General features: G+C 25.9%; 1 protein-coding gene across 1 annotated transcript; it reads right to left on the bottom strand.

Moving 5' to 3' along the window:
• Positions 1-4,245: 4,245 nt before the first annotated feature.
• Positions 4,246-27,311, bottom strand: LOC119681512 (prickle planar cell polarity protein 3-like). Its single transcript, XM_038094729.1, has 4 exons — positions 27,179-27,311; positions 7,894-8,194; positions 4,613-4,989; positions 4,246-4,541 (listed from the first exon to the last, which is right to left on the bottom strand). Exons 2-4 carry the CDS (start codon positions 8,055-8,057, stop codon positions 4,246-4,248), a joined length of 837 nt encoding a protein of 278 aa, XP_037950657.1. The 5' UTR covers positions 8,058-8,194; positions 27,179-27,311.
• Positions 27,312-27,420: the final 109 nt, after the last annotated feature.

Below are 27,420 nucleotides of genomic sequence, written 5' to 3'. Positions count from 1 at the left end.
AGAAAAAGACATCTTTACATTTGCACTGAAAAAGTGTAGTAGTAGTATTTCAGCTTTTTTTCCTTCATTTTAAATTTGTTGTATTACACAGAAATTTATAACAATTATATTATATATATAAAGCTATGGTATTTTAGCCGTCGACTGTGTACTGAAATGTATAACAATTTTTACTATTTTAATAGCAATTTTTATTGTATACAGTAACTTTAAAGTCAAGTTTCAGAAAAAAAATGAACTAATTCACGATCATTTTCGTGCTTAAAATTAATATGATTTATTACTAAATTTATTTTGATAACCTTAAGCGTGTTTATAACGCTAAAAAGATTTGCTTTGGACAGATTCCAGACAATTAGCAAAGGTTCAAAAACATACTCAAGTCAATTGGTGCCAAGATATGCGTAAAAAATACAAAAATTGTTCTTCAAATGATGCGTATAAGACTACAACCGATGATTGATTATGATTCTATTTGTATAAGCTTTACATTAAACTGAATGGATGTCCCAAATATAATAACACTTTTTCGTTCATCGAAATAATTCATAACGAATTCCTGATATAGAAACCCAATTATATTGTCTCGGTTTCACACATTATAAGACAAATTGAGTGGGTAGCAATTTTGATGCCTTCAAAAACTATATTTCGGAAGTATCTCAAGTGGAATATATATAAAAAATAACAAACCAATTTTCTATTATAAAATTACATGTTTTTATCTATAGGCTCAAAATATCGATGCATGATAACCTTCCTTGATATTTGTAGAGAAAATATTTTTTTACTATGCCTTTTATTCTTATCTTTTGTAATAAAACAACTAGGATTAATACAAGTAAACATTTCATATTCTAATATTGTTTTTATTTTATTGTTATACCCAATATTATTAACTTAATAAATAAAACAATTTGGAAACATTTAATATTGTGAGTAAGAGAATGATTTAAGAATTAAGTCCCAAAAAAATGTATTATTTAATTGTTATAATAAAAAATAATAAATAAAGGTAATAGTTTCGGTGTGATATACATTGTATATAGATGTTTATACAGAACTCAAGTTCTTTATTCTAGCATTCGATATTTTCAGTAATATATAAATATTTAAATATGATCCGAGATTGTAAATAAATATTTGACATATGGATAAACTTGTTACTCCGATATTTTAATTAAATCAGAATATTTAAATTTGACTAAATGACATCAAAATAAATATACTTCAATGAATTTGTGTCAATTTATTTATTGTTCGTTATTAGAAATAATTACATAAAGTATCTATCGTTAAGGATGTGAAACTTTTAAATACTTAACACTTCATATATTTTGGTTTCAATGTTTTTGTAACGATATATTTTAAAATATATTAAAATCACATTAAGAGATGCGAAATATGCCAGATATTTAAAAAAAATGCAATAAATCTCAATATATTTCAGATACAAATAGTTTAAGATGCACAAAATTTTTGGTTGATCCACATTTTAATGGCATATTTATTATTTTATTCTTTTTAAATTCTTTATATTATATATGGAATCCACACAAATATTTTAAAAGACTTTTGAACACAATTAATTAATTTTTAATTTTGACACACAAAAATAAATTTTATTATAGAACTGTATAAACTCACTTGTTAATTGACTGCATATGCTTTTCCGGATTAATATTTTATTTAATTTTCGTTTTCAACTATTTTAAAATAATAAACTAACAACCACTTTACTCTATGTCGGTGCATTTCGAAATGAAATATTTTCAATTTACGGCAACAAAATTGGTTTCCTGTTAAATGTCATGCAAGGAAAAAAGTATCAATTGAATGACAAGTCTTTCGAAACTAAAGGGCCGCTCCTCAAATTTCTTTGCCTTGTTGCTGTCTTCTAAGTATAAAATAATTAAAAATATTGTAAAATTGTATCACCTTCATTTCATTGGCAACCTTTTGGCGGATAATGAGAAAAAAAAAATTGTGGCATTAAGAAAAAAAAATGTTGCTAATGGCAATTGACCATTTACGGAGTATCATAAAACGCAGTGATTGAAGGAAAAGGAAAAAGGAAGGAAATTTATACTAAACATAAGAATTTTTTTTTTCCATCCAAAAATCATCGCAATTTCTATTTTCATTGGGAAGGGTTTATACTTTCAACATTTGTAAGAAAGTGACATCAGTTTTACTTTGAGATAATTTTGAAGAAAGAAAAAAAATACGATTAAGGTTACTATGCAGATGAAAGAATTGATTTAAATTTAATGAGTAAAAAAATTTTTACATTACTATGTGAAATGTTAATTATGTTTTATATACAATACATCTTTGTCGGGACAAGCATTCGCTTATTGATTAGAACTAGATTAAGATTGTTGGACTATGAAGTCTTAAGCATGATTTGTGTTCATTTAGGAAAGTAAGCAATTCGAGTTAACGTAGCATAATCTGGTTTAGTGCTAAATTTTATTTTTGGGTTTAACTGACTGACTGAGTGGCATGCTTAGCCCAACTAGCCCTACATTCAAAAAAAAAAGCTCATAATTGTTTTTTTATTTGAATTTAAATAATAAACAAAATATGGATTTTATTTTGAAATGGCACAAAATCGTGGTTTAATACAAAAAAAAAAATCATGCGAAAAATTTTTCGTTTTTAACAATAATCGATGTAGAGAAGAGTTTCTCAATCTTCTTTATGGTAGGTCCCACTTAAGACCTTAAAAATGCATATGTCTCCTTTTACATAACATATAGAAGAGGCGTTTGGAAAAGGTACACAAATCAATTGAGCATTTGTTCCTTTTTACACTACGATCTCTATTTTAACCCTTCCAAAAAATATCTTTATGTTTTTATTTTTATTTTTGCGATGTTTTTTAAATAATATTTTTTCAATTTTATTTATTTAATAATAACATGTTAAAATATTTAATAATACTAGTGTTGAGTGTATTTTGTAAAATCAAATCAAACAAAGGTTACAGTCATGATAACATTAGTGTTCCAATTATGATATCTGAATACATATACATATACCTATTATTATTGTTACTATTGTTCCTGTTATTTTTATTGTTCCAATAATGATATCTGAGTTATATGTATTATAATTGTTACTATTATTATTTTAAAACAAAAATGTAATGTTATAAAATTGTGTATAGCGTATCGTTTAATCTGGCATATAATCTGTCTATAACTCTAACACAATATGTTCGTTATTATTTTAGAAACTTTACTTATGAAGAAGTTTTGTATTTACTCTGTGTTGATTTTTTTATCACTCTTCTCAGGAGAATTATTTTCAGTTTTTTTCATCTAGGCGTATGAGTAACGAAATCTTAAAACATATCTTGTGGGGTTCTTTATACATTAAAGAAATGTATATATTGAAGTATTATAGTATTGGTAGAAAATTTTGCGTTGCATTCAGTGTTTGGTGTTACTATTATTTTAATAATAATTATCATAGATACAACTAAAGAGTATGGCAGAATAAAAAACCTAGGACGAACTTACTTTTATCCAAATAGACTAGAAGAAAAAACCTCATTACCAATTAAGTTCAATACAATTTCATTTAATTTTACTATAAAAAGAATTTCTAGCAATAAAAATCATAAAGACAGATTGTCTGCTCATTTACATGTTCATACATGTCTATTGATAATTGGAAGATCACATTTATAACAATGCACTATTATTTCAAGGATCATCTTTTTATATATATAGTTATAAATATTATATTATATTATTATATATATTTTATTATATTATATTTAAACTTATTAAACATACATTGTATTCTATTCTTAGGAATATTATTATTATGAGCATATAGATATTTAAATTCAATATAATTTTCTTTAATAATATATTTCAATTTAATTGTATTTACAAAAACGTATTAATTTCAATCATTAGTCAATGCATATCAATTCACTTAAATAACTTTCTACGATGATTTTTTATATCAAAAACAGTATTCCATAGAAACGTATTAAATAACAGAAGGACACGCGACACTATTTATGTAGACAATTTGATTAAAAATGTGAAACTATTTGAAAAAATCACTAAATACACAATCAAAAACATATTAAATCAGGTTTTATTATTTACACTTTGCCATTGAGTAATTTTATTAGAAAAAGGTGTGTTGTGCTAAGTGTAAGTATTATTCCAAAAACAAAAAAAAAAAATATATAAACCAATTTAAAGGAGAGGTAAAATAGATTTAAAATAGTGATAGTACAAAACGGTAATAAGTTTTATATAAAATGCTTACCTCATCACAGCCAGCACAGCGTGGTTTTAACATTTCCGCATAATGACGTTCACAATAGATTTTATCTTCATGGACACAATACGTCAAATCCACCAATAATTCGTTACACGTGCTGCAAGTAAAACAACGTGGATGCCACATAACACTCTCCACAAATTTCGGCGCAGCCACAACCATTTCTCCAGTTGCAATTTCACCATCGCAATGTGCGCAATGCTCATCGTATGGTGCATCCTTTATATAACCTGAAGTATATATATATGTTAAATAAAGATATTTAATATAATAAAATAAAATTCCTATATTATCTTATTACCTATATCTAAGGCAATTTCATTTCGTGCAGTTACAAAATCTTCAAATGAAGCTTCATGCTGTTCTTCTAAATGTTTACAATGCTCCAGCGATAGATCTTGTTTCGGTAATTGATATGAGATCTGTTGTTCACGATAGCGTGCGCCTTCAGTTCCAATTTTAGGTATTTTATCTTGTGGAATTTGTTCAAAGTAACGATTAATACGCGATGAGGCACGTATACCTGGTGGTACCCATGTATAGCCTAGATCGCGTGGTTCTACACCAGAATCTGCAGGTGATACTACTTTGAAACCCAAACGTTCCTGCACTGTTGTGGTTTGCTGTTGGTAAATTGCATGTGCTTCGCGGGGACATTTGCAGGATTGGCAAGTTTTTCTACAAAAATAAAAAACAAAATACACATTAATATATTTATTTTAAATATTTATATTAAATATCTCTGCTAAATGTTTTAAAAAATAGATATTTTGAAATTGGGTTAAGTTTTAATATGGATTTAAACGTTTAAAACTTTATGTTAAACCTTATACCCTAATCTATCTGTATTCTTTTTTTTATAATAATTTTTTTGTGAAGTATTGAAACTTACATATTAATTTATATTTATAAGTAATTTATATGATATTTTTTATTTTTTTAGGAAAATTTTATTTTTAAATTTATTACTTAATTTCATTTACGATAGAACTGTAGATATATAGAACTGTAGATATTCATTATACATTTTTTGAAATAATTATTATTTTAGTAATAATATTTTCCTCAATAATGATTCAGAATTTTCCAATCAAAAACCAACTTTAATTGACTATTGCTTTCATACTTATTTAAATTCAAGGATGTGTTAAGTATAAAACTGAAGGATACTTAATGGACTAAAGAATTTTGATATACAATTTGAAATGTTTAGGTTACCCGCTTTGAGATAATATTTTTGGACTATACGTGATTATTACAAGCAGAGGTCTTTTAAACACCTTATATATCGCATAATATGGAAAATACACCACCCCCAGAGTAGGAATTCGTACGTATCTTGAATTAAATAAACATCTTACGTATTTATGCTGAATAAATCACAAACACACTGTATATATCTATTATTAATATCAGCAATATTTCAGCTTTATGCTCATATTTAGTTCAGGAAAAAATATAACTTTAACATAACAATAACAGAATGTTAAATAAAATCTCATGATAACATAATGTTAATGGAACAATAAGCTTTTTGGTCTAAAGCTTTTGAGATAAAAAACTCTAGCGGTACATTGTGAAGTTATTCGTTGTATTGAAAGCAAAAAATAAATTTAAATTTAGGGCTTTACGATTTATACATATATGATATAAATGAAAATTATAATACTTATTAGATAACATATCTATTATAAGTCTATTGGCATTTAAATAAATGTATTAAAATAAATGAACAGTACATAAATATATTCTTTTTTGAATATTGTTATCTTGAATCTTGAATGTCTTGAATATTGACGATATTGCTGATATTGTCAAGAAAAAGTTTTGATAATATCTTCTAGCTGATAACTTAGAGAATTGACCATAATTAAAAAATATGATAAATCAAAAGAGTAACCATTATGGATTACAAATAAATGATATAAAATTAATATCTAAACGTTTATCATTAACCTTTACTATTAATGATTGTTTAAATTAACGTATAGAGTACTTCAAGTATTTACGTTCGTCATTTGCTCATGTGAAGTCCCGATAAGGAAAACAGGTACTAAATAAAAATAGCCAAAAATATTTTTTTTAAAGGTACTAACTAACTGGGAATTTAATACAAAACTAAGAATGAAATGTATGAAATACAAATATACAATATGTATTGATTTCAATACGTTGCAATATGTATATCGGAAATGTGACTTGGTGAAGATCTACATTAAACGATATTAACATTAACGCAGGGTCCAACAGAAACAACTACAGCAGCATCAGTGAACTGTGAGACGTCGCGTTACAAAGAAGGCAATGCAAATTATTTATAGATAATTTATAGATAATCTATGTCCAGTATAAAGACAATTATACTGTGTGGAATTATAAGAAGCCACACATGGCTTAATAATAATAATAATAATTGTCTTCAATATTGTGTGAAGTATAAGTTGCAATGATGAAAAAATGCAACCTTCTGAAATGTGGTGCTCAACAAATTTTGTATCTTTGAATTTTTACGTAATTTGTAAATAAATGTAAATGAATTTAAAAAAAAAAAATAAAAATAATAAAACTAACATCCAGGAGTGGATATTGGAGAGCAAAAAGATATACTATCATTACTTAATCCTTTTCTTCCAGTTTTTCTTTTGAACAGTCTTAAAATAGTATCGGGATCGATGGAAAAGAAGCAAGTTTAAGAGTCATGAATATGTGAAATTATGAAATCATGGCCATTAATCGTGTAGAAACACTATGAAGGAAGTTTTGACTCATATCTATATGTAATAGCTAGATATTACTATGTATGTAGTGATAGTAATGATAGTAATATCATAATTATTATTTTGATTGCTTTTTTTTTTTATTATTATTATTTTTATTATATTATTAAATTATATTTAATATATTTCAAAAATCGAATGTTTCTGTTGTTACTACTTTCTACTCCCTTAGATATTTTATTTTGGTGTATTTATGATTTAAATAAATAAACAATAATATTGCTTGAAAAATTTTACTATATACTATATAATAAAGGTGTTCTTAATAAAAAACAAATTTTAATATGTTATCTGAAAACTATATGTACACTGTATGTATAGAATTTATAGCAGTTTGTGAAATTTTATCACTTTTAGGGACATAAACTTAATCAAGTTGCAAAACCGTCTCATTTAAAATGTTAGGCAAAAATTTTATAACAGGTTATCAAGTAATGATAAACTTCATATACAAATCACGTTATTTAATGAAGAATAAATTCATTCTATTAAACAAATTATTCTATTCATCCACAAATTTCCTGATAATACACCAATTTTTGTTTTACTTCATTTATTATAATAAAAACTTTTTACTTAAAAACAAGAAAAACCAAAAAGTTTATCCCATCATTTAGTAAATGTTTCGAATTTAATATGCCCAAAAACATTTCATTTATAGCGAATTCCTTTTAAAATATCATTAATACGTAATATTTTTGTAACATAAATTTTTACGACTTTGTGAAGTGACGTTCACAATGTGAAAATTACATACACAACTTAAACACTTTTCCCTTTAGTAGGATGGATGAAAAATTCTTACCTTACAATGAGATCATAAATTTCCTTCTTGTCAAACACTTTACAGTAGGCATGCAAGACATTGAGGCAGGCATAGCGGACCCCAGTCCAGGGTACAGACGATGACGCCAATGCCTCCCACAATGGACAATCAGCATGACGATCCAAGTCAAGCATTTTCACCATTTTACGCTTGGTTTAAAGTTTTTTATAATTTTCTCTTATTTAAAACAAATCACATTTAATATTTTATAATTTTAATTTTATTTTATCACAACAATTGAGGGTTTTAAAACGTTTTAGTTCAATTTGATTGTGGTTCGCTAAAAAATTTAATCATTTTATATTTAAATTAAGCAAAAAACAGCGCGATTAATGTTTTTATCTGCGGAAAACGTACAAATTTTGTGGTGCTGATGCTGTGTGCCATCATAAAATTTGAAGAATCTTAATTTCAGTATTTTTTATATGTTTCTTTAAACCCACTTTTTGAACTCTTTGTTTCTAATTCCAAAAAGCAAAAAGTATAAAGTTGTTAATTTAATCGCCACAAGATTTTTTAATGAACTTGAACTTATTTTTTCAATACTTAATTTTTTAAATAGTTTTACATAAACAGAAATGAAGTGATTATTTAAATTTTATTGGATACAAAAAACACATAAAACCACCCACAAAATCGGTTGAATTGTTAAAAAAGTATTTTTGTGGTAAAAAGAATAAATAGTAAAAAATAAACAGAAAGAAAATAATTTTTTTGTTTGTTTGTCGGATAAACTACGCATAATTGAGTTCAAGCATTTTTGTGAGTTATTCAAATGCACATGATATGCAGTTTTTTATACCCTTCATACACGCATATTGTTTATTAACTCTATTAAGGCATTTGTAACACATTAAATGAGATTTTATAAAGTACCAAGCACCCAGTATTTTATGAAATTATTGATCATATTCGAATCTTTTTCGATTCCTTTTTCGAGTCCTCTGCCTGATCGAAAATAATTCTTTTATCGAGAGAAAATGGTGCCCTACCCGCGACTCTTCTTGTAGAGTCTTCTATAATACGATTCTCTAATCGGTTTTCAAGTCGTATTTGTAATCATACTATAGTATGTCATACAATTTTTTACACATATTACACTCATAGCTTGAAATGCTTTGCAGAGTGTTAGCATTTTTGATCAGCTCGATTTAACGACATTTGATTTTTGGGGTAATTGAATATATTATTATTTTATTAATAATTATATAATTACAATAATTATGTAATTAACTTATATAATTATAATAATTATATAATTAACTTATACCATATAATAAAATAATCTCTTGATTTTTGATATTTCATAATTATTTTATTAATTATTAATAATAATATTTATTATTATTTTGACTTTTAGGAAATATTTATCAAACATTATCTGAAGTTGTCTACATCTAATTACATCTATTAAAGCTTTTATATTAATGAAACGATAAAAATTGAAATATATTTGGTATATATTGCAGTTCATAATTGAGTTTATAATTATGATCATAATAATTATACTAATATTATGTAATAATTATGAAATATTAGACACATATTCTCTGTGAAAAGATGTATCAAAATGTATTTTATCGCCCATAAATTAGTTATCATCAAATGCAATGCAACTATACTAGGGGTTTTTCATCGATACATTTTTCTTAGTTTGATTTAGATATGGCCTTTAACTCTCTCAATGAATTTTTTGTATATTTCTATACGTATTTCGGCAAATATTAGAAAGTCTCCTGATGAAGGCAAAAGCGAATTTGCCGAAATACGTATAGGAATATGCAAAACATACCACCCAAATAAAAATTAAACTTCTAAATAACAAAACCGACTTTAAAATACTTTCGACGTAAAAACTTAAAAAATTTAAACCAAAATTACATTATTTTACAATTAAATAAATTTATATAGCTGTGGTTTATGTGCTTCTAAATATAGCACGGTAAATACAATTGTGGTTTACAAATAAGTAACAGAAGCTAAAAAAAAAATCTGAATTCAAATAATTCAGATAAGGTGTAAGAGTATAAGCTGGATTTGTGTGTTATCATGCTAATCTACGGTTAATAGGGGACAGAATTCATTTCGTTCCTGTAACTTGGATGCAATATTTATATATGGAGAATTAAAACATATATTGCCAAAGACCACTAATAATGGATTAAACTTTTAATGGAGAAACTTTTTCACTATTATCAGATGTTATATTTGAAGACTTATTTCATGCTAAAGTATATATTATTAAAAATAAATATTAAACAATACTTTAAAAATGTTTACACATTAATTGAAACTTATCGTATCCATAATTAACGACACATCTTTTTGAAGCCACACATTTTTAAAATCAGTGTTCATAAATAGATACATGAACTGGAGAAAATACGCACTTATTTTATAAAAAACATCTAGTGATCAATATAAAAAACTTTCAACATTATTTACATATAAGTGTTACTTATATTAAGATATGTTTTACTTCTACAAAAACAAAATCCCGCAACACCATACAATTTCTTCTTAAATATTCAAACTGGTATAATAGCAAATATTTGCTAATACAAAAAGTTGCAAAAAAAATTCTGTTCATCAATCAAAATTTGTTGGGGTTGTAGATACTCGTATTAAACTAAACTAGAGTTTCTTGTCAATAGTAAATTTTGTTAATTAAAAAAAAAATTACTGATGATTGATGTAGAAAAAGTATCTTTGACTTGAACTATGAATAAAGATGTGAGTACTTCAACTTTGAATAAACTTTGACTATTATTTTAAATATAATGAAAAAATTAAGACATTGAGATATATATACACATAGTAGTACTTCAACTTTGACTATTATTTTAAATATAATGAAAAAAAATTAAAACATTGAGATATATATACACATACACTTATTTAACAATTCATAGTTTAAGTATTCCATATATTACATACATAAGAATATAATCAAAGCATTTAAATAAAGATAATAAAAAATATTATTACCATTATTATATTAAATATCATCATTCAGTCTTTATCAGGGCTTTAGCACTTATTCAATTTAGTAATTGTAGCGAATGAGAATTATAAAACTTATTAGCATAACAATAAAATTTAATTTAAAAACATATAAGACTGATGCAAATATGATATTGTTAATTTTTTTATATACAGTCTACGTTCAAAATGACTAATACCCAATTTAACAAACATCCAATTTAACGAACAATAAAATTCTGTAATTGATTATTAATAATTTATTGTTTTAATGACCAAATATATGTAATAATAATTTTGTTTTTTACGGGCTAATTGTGTAATTGATTATTATATATTATATATGTATATTAATATGATCCTTAAGATAACACCTATACCACCTATATGCCCTATAAATTGGTTATATAAAATAATATATTACACCAAAATTATGATTTTTCAAGATCTACAAAACGAAACAAATAAATATATTAGCAATAGAGATTATCCAGAAACAGACGAATTTAATGTATTGATTGAATTTAATAAATGGGCTATGCATTTAGGCAATGTTAGCACAAAATAAAGCTCTTCACATGAACTTAATTAATTTTGTACAGGGATTTATGACGAATAAAGCAACCATTTTCATAAATTAACCTATAAAATATGCCAACATAAAACTTGGAGTAAAATTGGATGTGTAAATTAAACGAAATAAATATTTATATTTTTTTTTATACTAAAATACGTTTTTTTTGGAAACAGTTTTTTTTGTCATCCTAAAAAAGCAACTAGTATCTTTTAAGATATCAAGTACTTCTTAACTAAACATTTTTTTGGATAGACTTTTGATATGTGCATTTCCGACACATTTTTTTTCGTTTCGTGGAACAAGTAATCTGATCAACAACTAATGATAGGTATATAGGAAATATATATGTAATTAAAAACAAAATTAAAAAAAATTCCATTTAAACCTACTAACATCCTAAATTATTTGCTCCATTTAAAAACGGGTTTGCTAACGCAGTTTGTAGACACAGTGCAAACAAATTTGGCCTGTGTGTATAAGAAAAAATTTTTAATCTCCCCTCTACAAGGCTTTCTCGAATACTAGCTGTGAACTTACTATTGACAAAAGTATATATCAATCCAAAGATTGGGAAAATATGTGTTCAAAACTGGGTCTTACAATAACCAGTATTCGGAGTATGGATCTTAAATTATTTCACAATAATATTATAATTTTATACAAATGGAGTGAACACGATTCCTTTGTCGCAAATCCTAGGTCAGGATCTCATATCATGTACCGACAGCTGCAATATGATATTATGCATAGTTTTTATCACGAAAACACTCAGCACATACCGAGCCTACTTTTTAAATGTAGGTGGTCTTTTTAAATTGAATCGTAGAGAATTTAATATATCTGAACATGATTGTTCTTTGTTTAATCGTTATGAAATAGAAAAAATATATGTCATATTAATGGAGTATGTTCGATTTTCAGATAAAATACACATTTTTTTTTATAAAGTACTTGTATCCGTAGATAAAGTTAAAGTCTTGTTAAATAATAGCAATAATAATAACCTGTATAAATTTATGAAAACTGTTTTAAGTTACAAAAGATTAATTATTGATAAATTTATTTAATGTTGACCCTTTTCCGAGTTAGTACATCTGGGCACTTTTACTCTTTGATAGCTGGGGGTTTCTGCAGAATTCCACCCATCTCACTGACTAATTTGTGTATGCCTCATAAGCTTCGTGATTCTTCAATGACTGATCTAAGATCTGTGTACCGCCCCGTTCGGTTAGTAATTACTCTGAGATTAAATAGTGCTAAATAGGGCAGCCTGTCGATTTTCGCATATAGCTTCAGGGCTCTGTCCCTTGTTCAGAGTTCGATCGATTGCTTCGCTATTTTATCTGATTATGTGGCCCGAGTTGTAGTTGTACTTTTTGGTATATTTTATACTAACAAATCTCACACACAACAAATATGTTATTGTCTATTTAGATTTTAAGCAAAATTTTATAATTTTTATAAGTCCTGTATGAATTTTTTGAATCAATAATTAATAATAATAATAATAAGAAACAAAATTATTTAAAAACGCACCTTTAATTTTATTTTACTTATTTCCGAAACTTTTTTTTATGTAATTTAATTATTTTAAGTCAAAAATATTTTCAGCTATAAGTAAGATACTTATTTAATTTTTTATAGTGGGCGAAAAGATTTTCATAATTAAAAAGAATAATTAATTGTTAAAAGTCATGAACCCTTCCATTAATTATACAAAGTATATTTAGTACTAATTGAAAAAAATAATAATAAGTAGAAATAACAAAAAATATTAACAAAAATTATGTATCTTAACAGTTTCAAGGTTTTAACTTTTTACTCCATTTTTTGCTTCATTTGCAGAGATATTTATGGTAGGATATTTAATTTTGTTTTCACCGAGTTCTTTTATGGATTAAGAAAAAAATACTCATTATTAAGATTATCAAAGCTAGTATCATAAACGACCTTTTTTTTGAGTCATTCGATTTATATTTAATTTAATTTTTCAAAATGTTTTCTCTTGAAAGCGAGTTAAAGGCAAAAGGCAACAAGCGATAAGATAATGTGATAAACTGAAGCTTCTAGGTTGAGATATGTTGACGTGATGTCATTGTAAAAACATTTTTGATTTCAATTTGTGCAAATAAAATTTTTAAAATGAAATGAAATGAAATTAAGGTATCTATATTATCCACAAATGAGCAATCGAATGAAAATAATCATTAGAAATTGAAGGTGAAAAATAAATACGACGAAAAAAATGTACGATAAGAAACACATTTAGTAAGAATGAGTAACGATAATATTTTTAAATTGATGTGATAAATTTCAGTTACAACGAAGTTCAATAAAATTTATTTTAGATTATAAGGTTACACGCTTTTTTGAGTATTTCTTAGTATATATGTAAAGGTATTTTCAGTTAATCTAGGTTATCTTCGTAATAAATGTCTACAAGTGACAAAAGATTCATGTAATTATCATATATTTATTTTATCTATTTATGACCGAAAACGTTTGCTCTAATTACATATCTCGCAATACAATTTTAATTGTTTTTACTTTTTAAAAACATTTTTAAATAATTGCTTTACTAATTTAAATATTTCAGCGAAATGCCAATTAAATACATTTTTGTTATTGCAAATATTTTTAAGCCGGCATCAATTTTATTGATTTAATTATAGTAATTTTAAATTTTGCATATGTGAAAATATAATATATAATTTTTTATTTTGAAAATCATAAAATAAATACTTCCGACCGGAAATTATATAAGTAATATTTATATATATTAAATATATAAATTTAGAGCACATATATTTCCATACATCAGAAAAAGAGATAAAATATCATTTTTTAATTAAAATTGACAACTACATTTTATAGATTTATGTTTTAAATTATTATTGCTAAAATTAAGTTCTATACACAAGAAAGAATAATATAAAAGCATGCAACAAATAATGTCTCTACAAACAGAATAGTATTGAAATTTAACAAATAAAAATAAAAATATGAATAATTAATTAAAATATTCTACAGCTAGTTTATGGTTTCTAATATAAACACAGTGAATTTGTTAAAAAAACTTTCCAGAAAAATGTGCGAAAATAAAAGTAAAGTACGTCTTTGGGTCAATAGACTAATGAACGCTGACTCTGAGCTTCAAATTTGGCAGGGCACGAGTTCAATTCTTGGTACTTGCAATTTCAATAAAAAAAATTATTTACGAATAATTAAATACAAGAATTATTTCCAAGACCACTGGTGATGGGTATTTCGCAATACTCGAAACAGCTGTTTGGTCAGCCAAAAATTCGATTAATTAAAAAAAATATAAAAGAATTTTTGTTATTGTAGTTCACTACTTTTTGAAAACCTCTTTATAAAATTTGTTTATAAAAACTATTTCAATATAGAACTGACAATTATATTGTAATTATTCTTATAAATGAATTATAATAATACATTTTCTAAACAAAAAAAAACAGTAAATATAATACTACGAGTATTTACGGCTTTAATATTTTTGTACATAATAATACACCAATAAAATTAACTATTTCTAATATGTCATTCTAATGTAATCAATTTAATTTTTAAAAATGGTTTTGAGTTTAAATCAAATAAATCAAATATGATAGAAAATGAATAAGAAATAATTAATTATTTAAGATATAAACCCGATGCTGTGAAGTACTAATATTTTTTTCAAATGTTTTTCAAAAGAGATCTTATAATACTTGGTCCTTATGAGGTAATCTTCGATGACTTGTCGACTCGGTGCTAAGCCAAATTAGTTGAAAATTACGCCTCAAATACAATGATAAGCTACTTGACTAATGGACTCTTTTTAATTGTCGTTATCTCTTCTGTGACTGAGATTTGAAGTTATTAGAAAATTTGTGTAGCATGAAATTCTCTACAAATTAATCTAAAACAATTTTTTAAATATGTACCCGTTTTTGAGACTAAACGCGAATAGATATTGGACGTGTGATAACACTGGGTCAAATGTGGAATTTAATACACATTCGATTTATTAAGTTCACAATTTAGTAAAAATATTATGTGTTCAAATTTTGCCGGGCTTTAGATTGTGTTTTTAAAATTATATTTTTATATAATAACTTCTAATATATAGAAGCAAAATTAAAATTAAATAAAAAATATCACAGTTGTTGACTTATGTAATTTTTTTAATTAACAGATATTACATAAGTTAACAACTGTGATATTTTTTATTTAATTTTAAGTATGTTTTTATATAATATAAGTTATTATATAAAAATATAATTTTAATATATAACATATTATTTCTATTGATATTATGAATATTACTTTAATTATACGTTGGTAAAATCAAATAGTTTTAAAAGATATTAAAGCGAATACAACATTCAATTCTAAAAGTTTATATTATGAAGTACGGGCACAATAGATACGATAGTCGCAGTGCCATATTTTCATACACATCTTTATAATAAACACTATGTAGTTCCGCGTATCTGATCTATCTGATATATGTATCTGTATCTGATATATATGCTTCTAATCTTTAAAACTACTTCAACCAGCTACAGTCATTTTGGCAAATAACAAAGCCACGGCATACATAAAATTGAATCTGCACTTTAAGTGTAGAAATGCCGTCTGATCGTAGTTGGTTCTGATGCTTCTAAAGGTTTTAACTCGCTACAGTTAGTTGGGCAATTATCGAAGTCACACAGTACAGTTTCAAGTTACATACGTACAATTTTAAATGTGGTGTTTGATGATGTAGATAAAAAGTAAGCAAATATTATTATATATCAAAAAAAAATTTAAATATTTAACTAAATCTATCACATTTATAATATAAAAAATTATTTAAGCGAATAAATGATTTTATTTTAAAGATAAAATCAGTTTTAAAAGCTGCTATAGCTGTAAAGCGATTTATATATCTTTTGATAAACTAAATAAGAAAAAATAAAAACATTTTGAAATCAAGAAGTTTTGAAGATTATAAAGTGTGAATAAATTATGGAATTTGTTAAACTTATCAAATTTTCAAAGATACCAAAAGTCAACAGATATTTATTTGCAGTTATGAAAAAAAAAAACAAAAAACTTCTATGCAATTTTTGAAAAGTAAATAGAAGATATGATAAGCTTAAAACTTTTACAAAAGATAAAAATAAAATTTATAATGAAAATGCAACTATTCTGATTTATTTTGCATTTGCCTGCCCAGTGACTTTACTGTGTCATGCAACTCAACAGTTGAAGTCATATTTTTTTTAAGAAATAAATAAAAGTAGCGAAAAAATGGATTTAAAGAATTATAAAAATAATAAAATTAAAACTGCAAAGCAGTAAAAACGCAGAATTGCATTCACGCACTTTGCGGTTTCTGCACGTTCTAGTATTTTTTCTCTCGTGGCAGTGAAATGCAAAGTAGTAAATATTTTTAAATGCCCTTAAAAACGTGTTAAAAATATGTTTTTAATCAGGGACAAATATGAAGTAATGCTACTGAATAAACTAATGTGCACTTTTCCACATCTTGCTTGCAAATAACTCAATTGCGTAGTGCTTTCACCTCGCAACGTTTCCGTGAACCCGTGGAATATGTGTTTGCCGACGCTGCATTTTTATTGACACAACGCCCGGTTCAAAATGGGCCACAGCACAGACAGATTTCACAAAATTACAGCCTCATTTATTTTTATTTTCTTTCTGAGGTCTATGAATCGCTTGCAATTGAGAGGCTTAAGTTGCTATATTATAAGCTGTTCGCTTAATGTCTTTCCATCATATTCCATTAGAATCGTTATATTTTTATTAAAATCACAGCGCAAAGCAATTTTATATCTGAGACACCACAACACCAGAGACTGACATCGCACCCTCTTCTATCTTTCTTTCACTGCATTTAATTAAATTTATCAGCTGCCGAATTTCGTCGTTTCACGTTCATAAAAATTGAGTATTTTTATAATAGTTGTTGTTGTTGTTCTTATTGTTGTTGTTTTTTAATGTTATGTCATTGAAACTTTATCAGTTCTGTCACTTAGTCACTTAAATTCAATTATTTTCATGCCATACTGTTTCTGCCTACTTTCTATTCTGTGCTTATAAATTCTGATTTTAATTATATACTCTTGAGTTTTATTGTTTTTTCCAATTGTGCAGATAGATAAGTGCTGAGCTCCTATTATTGTTACAATATTAGAAAAAAATTTAGGTTAAATAATTAATTTGTAATAAAATTTATTATTTTTATAGCGATGATGTTCGAATAAATAACTGCTAATTGGTTCGGATTTTATACCTGCTAAGATAAACGACAACATATATACATGCATACACATCTGATATAGAGTGCATGAACATTTTTGACAATGAATATTTGACATTCATTTCTTTTTTACGAATTTTATATATTAGTTTTGAAAACTTTTAGCATGTAGCACTAGACTAAGAATAAGTATAAGTAAATTCCCCAATATAATATTTTATATACATCAAGATTGATCCCATCAAAAAATACATAAAGGATAGAGTCCTGAAATTATTTGCGAAATCTGACAGACTTACCAACACCGCGTTATCAAATCTCAGAATGGTTACAGGCTCCTCGGGGATGTATGCAGATCTAAGGTCAATTATTGCTTAGTCTGATGAAGTGATAAACAATAATCTAGTCAAGGCGCAAAGAGGGGTTTTGAAGAAACCTCGCAGTTAATAGAGAGTAAAAGTGCTCAGTTTTGAAAATTTTGACTATGTAGCACTTTCCTGCGTTCCTAAAGATTATCCTGTTTAATTCAACTTATGCACCGTAATATCTGTAAATATGCCCTGGCTATTTATTTATTCAAATAATTTACAATTAATTTTATACTTCATTATAGTATGTTTTTAAAAAATGATGTTATAAGTTTTTAAGATTTTGAAACTTTTTGTTAGGCTTTAATTTAAAGCGATTCAATAAAGACATATTGTTAAATAAAAAAAAAATATAGCACTTTATCATAGAATAATGTAAAAAAACTGATCGAAATCTATTATGAAAATAGTTGATTTATAAATAGAAGATTCTGTATAAAAAGTATGCCGAATTTATAATTTCCAAAACGCGGGATTTGAGTACTATATAGGATATATACCAAGGTGTATACAGCAATTGTTTTTAAGGTCTATTATGACGGCATAATTTAAGTCCATTCGCGAAAAATGGAATTAACGCGAGAAAATTTTTCGTGCGATGATTTATAACGACTTTCGACGTGGATTATCAAAACAAGAGTCCATCTAGCGAAAAATGGTTGCTTGTTTTTTCGGGAAAACTATGACTAGTAGCACCAACGGAACGTAAAACTGTCAATTCTGAATAGTATACAACCATTTGTTTAACATTTGGAAGTCTTCAGTGAAATACTCGGACAAGCGCCGTCGGATCATTCTCCATCCAGACAATGTGAGTGTTCACACATCTCGTCCAACAATCGACTATTTGAATATTCAAAAAATCGAATTGATGGGTCATCCTCTGTACTGATTTCGATCCTGATTTGGCACCTAATGTCTTCTTCTTGTTCCCGAACGTCAAGAATAAATTGTGTGGTCAACGATTTCGATTTTTGTCGGCGGAAGAAGCTGTTGTTGCGTTTAAAAACCATGTTTTGGAGGTATCTGAAGAAGATTGGAAAACATGTTTTGACAAAGGAGAATACTATAACAATAAAGCAATTTTCAATGAAAAGTTAGTATTTTTTAGGATCAAAACATAAATAGTATCTCTCGTATTAGCATGTTTGATATTGTTTACTTTTCTTATATAATTATATGTATGTGTGTGTATTACTTATCTAAAAAAAAATTAAATAGGTATTAAAATAAGTGTTACTTCAAGTACACTTATTTTTTTCTGTCTTACACAGCTGGTACTTTCTACTCACATAATATCCATGGATATAAATTGATTAATTAAAATTAATTAATTAATCTCCTTTACAAAAAGAAACACAGTGTAATCACTTAAGGTAATAACAGATGTGCATGTACATGACATCGATTTGTTATCATTCCTTAAATTATCTATGACATTATTTTGAGTCCATTTTTAGACTTTTCCGTACCTCAACTTATAAAAGCGCAGTAATTTAGTGCTCGTGTTTCCAAGTAATGCACTGTAATACCCACATTTTTACGTTCATTGCAGTTTATATAAACGTACGTAGATAATGGAACAATGTTCTCGATTTAATGCATTTTCATATTACGTAGGATAATGCAAAAAAATGTATGTATTTCTATTTGTGGATACTGCTACCCTTATTAGTTACCTGCGATTTTTAATAGCTTCCTCCTAGTTTGCTGGTGCCATTTTTTATTACATATTATTTTAATTTTGCTTCACTTTATACTAATTTCAATGGAAGCGATTCTTTCACCTTTCTGAAAATGTCAACCGCATTAACAGCTTTTGATTCAATTACGAGGAATTAATTCCCTACCCTCCAGAACGGCAGCAGCTGCCATCACCCGTCAATGTGCACAACTAAGCCAGTTGAGCTTGCAACATGCATTGTGTGTAGCGGGCGGTTGCATTCACCGCGTGGCTGTGCAGTTCGCTTGTTTGCCTTCGTTGTCAGTTAAGCTCATTTAAGTGACTTAATTGAAAGTGTATTCGCATAATCCAACCGAACGTGTGGGTGTTTAGATGCTTGAGCACTGTTCATGTTTATAATTGGCTTAAGTAATATTTGTAATAAACTCATAATTTATTGAGGCTTATGAGAGATTTGCTATGTTTATATATTCAATACTTTATTTTTATGATCAAAAGCGGTGGTTTTAGAAGAAAAAAATTTATGAAATCGTTATTTGAAAGAAAGAAGAAAATGATTTAAATATTTGGTTTTATTATTAAACTGAATTTAAATTGAATTACGAAAAGAAATTCGAATTTCGGAATGCAAGTAATCAACAGAACAAAAATATTTTTGATAACAGATTCGAATAACAAAGAAAAGACAAGAACACAAATTTTATTTAACTTATTGAAATTTGGCTTACCATACAACGCTGTTTCAAGTATTTGGCTGATCATACAATGTCAGTGGTTTTAGAAAACATTCGAATTTCTTAATTAGTTTGTAGTCCGTATATAATTTGTTTGGACTACAAGTACCAGGGTTAGAATTCGTGCTTATCAATCCGTCTAACTTTTAAATAGTTTGTTTTCGTCATAAAGACGCGTCACTTTCGGCAAGAAAAAATTAACATTTTTTTTGATAACATTTATTAATTTCTAATAATAGCCCCTTATTTAAAATTTGTGAAATTCATTTTTTTAAAAATTCTTTTGTATCAGATTGTTTACTATTTTATCCCACATATTTTATTTAATAATAAAAATATATACATAGATATACATACAAAACAGAAAACAACCTCGTTGGTGTTGTAAATTTATTTATAGTTATTACATTGACATTGTTAGCTTCTTTTTTTCCTTGTTAAACCCGGTGGCAAGTTAAAATTATTCTTCTTTACAGTAATATATAATGTATAGTAATATACAATATATAGTAATGTATAATATATAGTATTATATACATATAAAAAAATAACCGGCTACTATACTCAACAAATGGCAAGAGAAGATCAGAAGCAAACCTTCGAATTGCGGCAACAAATGCCAAGAAAAGATCAGGAGTAAACCATCGAAATACGGCAACAAAAAAGGAACAATAGCACTCAAAAAAGATGGATAGCTAGACTGATACTAAACTGACTAAACTAGACTGATACCTGTCTCAAACGGTAATTGGGACACAGAAATTATTATCTCACTCAGAGGCTGACCGGACATGGATACTTTTGTAAGTAACTGTACCGCATGGGAAAGGTGGATCTACCTGACTCCATTTATGGCGACGGAGAGCACTCATTTTTTTACTGTAATAGCTGGCTCATATTAGGGAAGAGATAATAGCCCAGAGGAAAAGCCAGAGCGAACCCAGAGACCTACCGAACGATAGAGTCATATGCGATTCAAGTTATCAAAACAAAGAAATTAGACCTAAAAAGAAGAACTAGAAACTAGGATAATAAATAGTGCAAACACCAAGAAAATGCGGTGAGAAAATGGAGGTCAGGACGCAGATCGAAAATCACAAGTGCATGGCTTCAAATGCCATGAGTTATCAAAATAATCTACAATCCCGCGGAAAACTTTAAATATTGGGACAAATTCTTTCTATTGAGTTTAAAAAGCATAAGCTCATTCTCATTCATCAGTCATTTTTGAAATAAATAAACATTACAAATTATGCTGTTAAATTCTTATGTTGTTCTATTTTAGAAAAATGCCTTTTTTTTATAGTTTCATTTCTAATATTTTAATTTAGCTTTACATTAAACTTTAAATATGACTTAAGAGTGTTATTTCATTGCAAAATAGTTTATCTTCACTGACTAACTTTCTGATGTATCATTTAGACCTTCTGATTTTATATATATATATATATATTGTTATAAGTTGTTGTTATTTTCGAATACTCTTTATTGTGATAAGAAACTCTTTAAATATGTTGGTTATTATGAAGTCATTTACAATTTTCTGTTTTCTCTATTTTCTAAATCAGGAACTTGAAAGTCTTACATCCTAAAATAACTCACGTGATAATGAACATATGTGACATATATGAAAAATTAACTGAAAACCTTTGCTTACTTTTACTTTTTCTTATATATTTATATATGTGTATTAGGTTTATTTAGGTTGTAGATTAGTGGAGGCCCCTATTAAAACACGTGACCTAGTTGTTTATATATATACTATACATTTTATGTAATGTCATATTAATCTTGTTATATATATAATTTCTACTAACTCATTGAAAAATAATAAAATTTTATTAGTAAAAAATTTAAATGATATATTTTTATTAATATGAACGTATGATGTCATCTTGCTTTACAGGTTATCAATAAGGTCTATATTTTCTAAATAAAAGATTTTTATACGAACAATTAGTCTTTTTTATTTTTTACATTTAACACATAAAATTAAAAAAAAATTTTTTTAAATAAAAAAATACATTTATTATTAGACTGAAATATCTGTAATGTAATTAATTTTTTATAAAAATTAAAATATAAATAATATATTTTACACAAATTGATAAGTATAATTAATTATTTAAAAAAATACTTTTTATAATTTTATGTGTTAATATTAAAAAAAAACTTATTGTAAATTTATCGTAATAATTAAAATGTATTTAATTAATAAGAATAATTATTTAATTTAAGTTTCTCCTTTAAAATAATATTTTAGAAAAACTTATTGTACATTGGTCGTAATAATTAATAATTAATTAATAAGAACAATTATTTAATTTAAGTTTCTTCTTTAAAACAAGATTTTAGAAAGTTGTTATGATTAAATTATAAACATCATAACGCTTTATAAAAACACATTTAAAAATAATATTTAATAAACATTTCATAGAAATTATTTCAAAATTATTTATTATTTAAGCAAAAATTTAAACTAAATGATTAATTTTTTCTTTTAGTATTTTTATTATCAATAGTAAATAATTAAATAATTAAAAATTTAAAAAAAACATTAAAAAGTATTAAAAATGTTTAATATCGTTCGTTTAAGTAGTTAAACCTCCATGACAATGATATAGACTTTCTGTGGTCAAGTGAGCATTTATCGAAATTGCTAGATAATACCATTCAAACGAATAAAACAAATATCAACGTATAATTTCATAAAAACATCACCAATATGCTGTACGAGCTTTATCACGACATTGATATAATTTATCGAATTAATATCCAGCGACTTCGCTAGCTTGGTCATGTCGTGAGAATAGATAAAGATGCTCCAGCGAAAAGGTGTTTAAAGCAGTAGTTGGCAGAAGAAGACGTAGAGGTATCTCCGATACAGTGATCAAGTTGAGGGAGCACTAACTGGACTTAATGTACGAGACTGGAGAAGGGGCGCATGCAGCAAAGGCGCTTGGGGAGACATGCTGTGTCAGGTCGAAACTCGGTAACGGGTTGTTATGGCCAAATAAGTAAGTAAGTAAAGTAACTATGCTAGCATTGGAGAGTGAAATTGCTAGCTAAATGCAAGATAAACGGTCTTAGACGTCTCCTTCATGGAGTTACAAGTAGCTTGTCAAACTATACATACACTTACTATACATAATAGTAAACAAGGAAAAAAACTAAACAATAAAAAGGAATTTGTATGGAAATTATAACTCATTTCTATAAGCTATAAGATATAATATAAGAATATCTAAAATACTTCTTAATTACTGTCATGAAAATAAAAAAAATAGTCAATATTAAAGTGTTTACAACAAAATTAATTCAAGCGCTATGTAATGCTACAAAAAAAATGTGGAAATATTGACGGCAATAGACTTTAAAAATATATTAATATTCTAAGCAATTATCAGTACTTCAACTTTATTAATTTTGCTAAGAGAATATACAATAATTAGTATTGGCATAATAAATTATAAATTACATTGAATGGAATTTAAATAACAATAATTTAATTGAATTCTTAGAAAACATAGAATCAATTGATGAACTGAAGCTATTGTGAGAGAAAACATCATATACAATGCAATTAAAGTTTAAAACATTCTCAACTTTTGTAATATTATTAATTTTTTTCAGATATTTTCAAATCACAGTAAAGAGAAGGAAGTTGACGGCATTTTGAAAAGAATCGCGTTTTTAAAACAATTTTTTAATGTTTACAGATAGTTTGTATTCACAACAACAATTTTATTTCAACGAATTTAAGAAAAGTAAATACTAGTAAAAGTAATAATAAATAAAAATAAAAAAATTTGTTCCCTACAACAAAATAAAAATCAATATTTATTTATTTTTTATAAAAATTTAAATAATTTTATATACTTAAAAAAATCCAGAAGCTAGTCTCTGAAGACTCTTCAAAGTGCCTTAGAATAGATCCGGTCAAAAAATACATAAGGGATAGAGCCCTAAAGCTATATGCGAAAACCGACAGGCTGCCCTACTTAGCACTATCTAATCTCAGAATAATCACTAACCGTACGGGACGGTACGCAGATCTAAGATCAGTCATTGAATAATCACGAAACTTATGAGGAATACACAAATTAGTTAGTGATATACTTTATTAGATTTAGAACTAGTTTACTATATTTTTGAATAGAATCTGTCAGTAGAATTAAAAATTAGAATTTATATAAAATGGCAGTAACAATCTTAAAAACTGTGATTGAGCAAACACAAATAAGACTCTAGTTTCACAGATTAATAGATGCTGTGACAATAAAATTCGGACCATTAAAAAAATTTTTCTTTTTACAATATACTCATTTAATTAAAAGTTTTCTTCTTACAAATAAACTTTCAACTTTTAAAATGTAAACTAATTAACAAATTTGGTGAATAGTCAATCGATTTGAAACGCAATTCCAGTTTTAGTCAAGACGAGTGATCTAGTGTGCCGTCTTAGTAAAAGAAAACTAATTTTGTTTTCTGAATATACATTAAAAGTTTTTATGTATATTTTTAATTAAATTTATTTTTATTTTAAATTTTGTATTAAATTATGGACTAAACTTTATTTCTTTTTTTTCTATATATGTATCCTATTTTTTGTTACATTTTATGCTTATTTTTAATTAAAAACTAATATATGTATACGTTAATTTTGGTTTTTAAAAATATTATTTATTTCACACAGTTAATCGATTTCAAACTTGTCAAATCATAGTAAAAAGTAAATCTATTTAGATAATCTGAGAAGATTGTTGTCAAACTTATGACTCAACTAACTTAAAAAGTTTTCACTATTATTTACTGAAGTAAGTAAATCAGTTAATTAAACTGTTCCCATTACTACAGTTACCATATGTTATACATAACTGTTACAAATCAAAAAATATACTATACTACCCTATAAAATTTTAATTTCAATTAATTCACTTGTAACAAATAGTTTATGACTTCACGCTATCCGCTAAAATAAATTTCGTACATATTTACAAACAAACTATACCCAAGACAATATTGTTATTGTTATTGCACATTTGTATTTTTTTCCATAGTTTTTGCATTAACATTGTTGCTTCTTGTTCTCTTAAATGTATAGATTTAGCTACTAGGAATAATAAGAATAACAATTACAACAAAACTAACGATACTAGTAGCGGAGATAATGAAGATGAAATGCCGTTAGGCTGGACAATGGCTTTATAAAACCTAGGTAAAAATTATTGAATGTTAAAACTGAGAGTGTAATAGATATTATTCTAAACAAGTTTAGTAAATTGTAATAGAACTCAATTTTACCGTCAGATATTATAGAGATATTGCTTATTTACTGCTTAATCATGCTTTCTAAGAGTTCTATAAAATTATATACAGGTAATATTAAATACTACAAAAAAAATAATTAACATTAATATATGTATATAGAATATGAAATAGTAGAAAAAAAAACTTTTAACTATATATATAAATGCAGGCGACGATTATTTCGATCAGAAAATTTTATATTTATGTCTTCTAGAAAATTAGATTTATTCTAAAATTTTTTCCTTCTAATCCTTTTTCTTTAGCATATTTTCAATGAAGAAATTTTGTAAATCAATGAAAATCATTAAAAATTGTATAAGATTTATTTCATATTTGATGTGGTTTTCAATGTCTGTAAATGTTTCTATAAAAAAAAAACACAGAATGATTCCTTTTGATAGGCTTTACTAGAAATATGGTATATGACGAGTACAATAGCATGTAGTCTCTAGAATAGTATAGTGTAGAAGAGTGTGGGGAACATTTTAAGTTATGTAAAAATGTTACTCTTAATTTAAATAAATATTAGTTTCTAATAAAATATTGTTAATTATCCATTAAAAAAAAATTCTAAAATATGAAAAAAAAATATTTTAAATAATTTGCATTGTAAGTATTTCGTTGATATTTCTTGTGTAGTTTAAACTTATTGTTTTCCAATTTTTTTCAATTTCATACAAATACATATTAAGAAGATAAAGAAATTTCATTTAGTTATTAAACAAAAAAAAAATATTTTTTTATATAAACAAATTTATAGATAACCTATAGATTGTTTATATAATAAATGCAAATTATTTTCACAACCAAAAAATTTTTTAAATAAATAAACAAATTAAAATTATTTTTAAAATTTAATTAAAAGCAATTTTAAATTATTGTAATATAACACCACAAAATTTACACGTTAAAATATTTCTGTTATTATTATTTTTTTATAATAATAATTATAAAAATTATAATAATTTTTTCTGTTAATTTCCATTTATGTTATATAAATTATATATTTTTTTATTTCACATAAAAATTTATTCTTAACCACACAAAGATTTATTATTAAACGCAAATTAATTAATAACAAAAAATAAAATAAAACACAAGAAAAACTTTTCTATAAAATTCGAATCCGAATAAGCCGCGTTAGTAATTAATCAAAATATGTCAACACATTTTCAAATCTCTTAATCAAAAAATACAATTCATAAAATTATTGCTTTATCTCAAAGATACATTATTGAATCTCTTGAATGAAGAGTTGAATAACATTTAACAATTGTTTTAATAAATCATAAAGAAAGAAAAAATATAGACATAAACAAATCAAATTGAAACATTTACGCGTATAACAACAAATATTCAAACACAATTAATTACAAAGCTCGGAACCCGCGTAAATTTTGCTATTTGCTTAGAACGCGTCCAGGAAACGTCAAAAAATTTCGAATGAAAAACTTTGCTACGTCCGCACAGTTTCGCAATCAAATTCTAACTAAATTAAAAGCGCCAGAAAACGCTGAGTGTATCAAAAAAATAAAAAAGCATGAATCAACAAATAAAACGATGAAGTAGTAAAGTGAAAG

This window comes from Teleopsis dalmanni, chromosome 1, assembly GCF_002237135.1.
Source record: "Teleopsis dalmanni isolate 2A chromosome 1, ASM223713v2, whole genome shotgun sequence".
In the NCBI taxonomy this organism is placed as follows: Eukaryota; Metazoa; Arthropoda; class Insecta; order Diptera; family Diopsidae; genus Teleopsis; species Teleopsis dalmanni.
This window is presented reverse-complemented; position numbering and strand designations above follow the sequence as displayed.

Coding starts and splice junctions, on each gene's coding strand:
- LOC119681512 (XM_038094729.1), bottom strand. CDS start 8,057: ATGGTGAAAATGCTTGACTTGGATCGTCATGCTGATTGTCCATTGTGG. Junction 4,990..7,893: donor ATTTATGATCTCATTGTAAG/GTAAGAATTTTT, acceptor TTATTTTTGTAG/AAAAACTTGCCAATCCTGCA. Junction 4,542..4,612: donor TGAAATTGCCTTAGATATAG/GTAATAAGATAA, acceptor TATATACTTCAG/GTTATATAAAGGATGCACCA.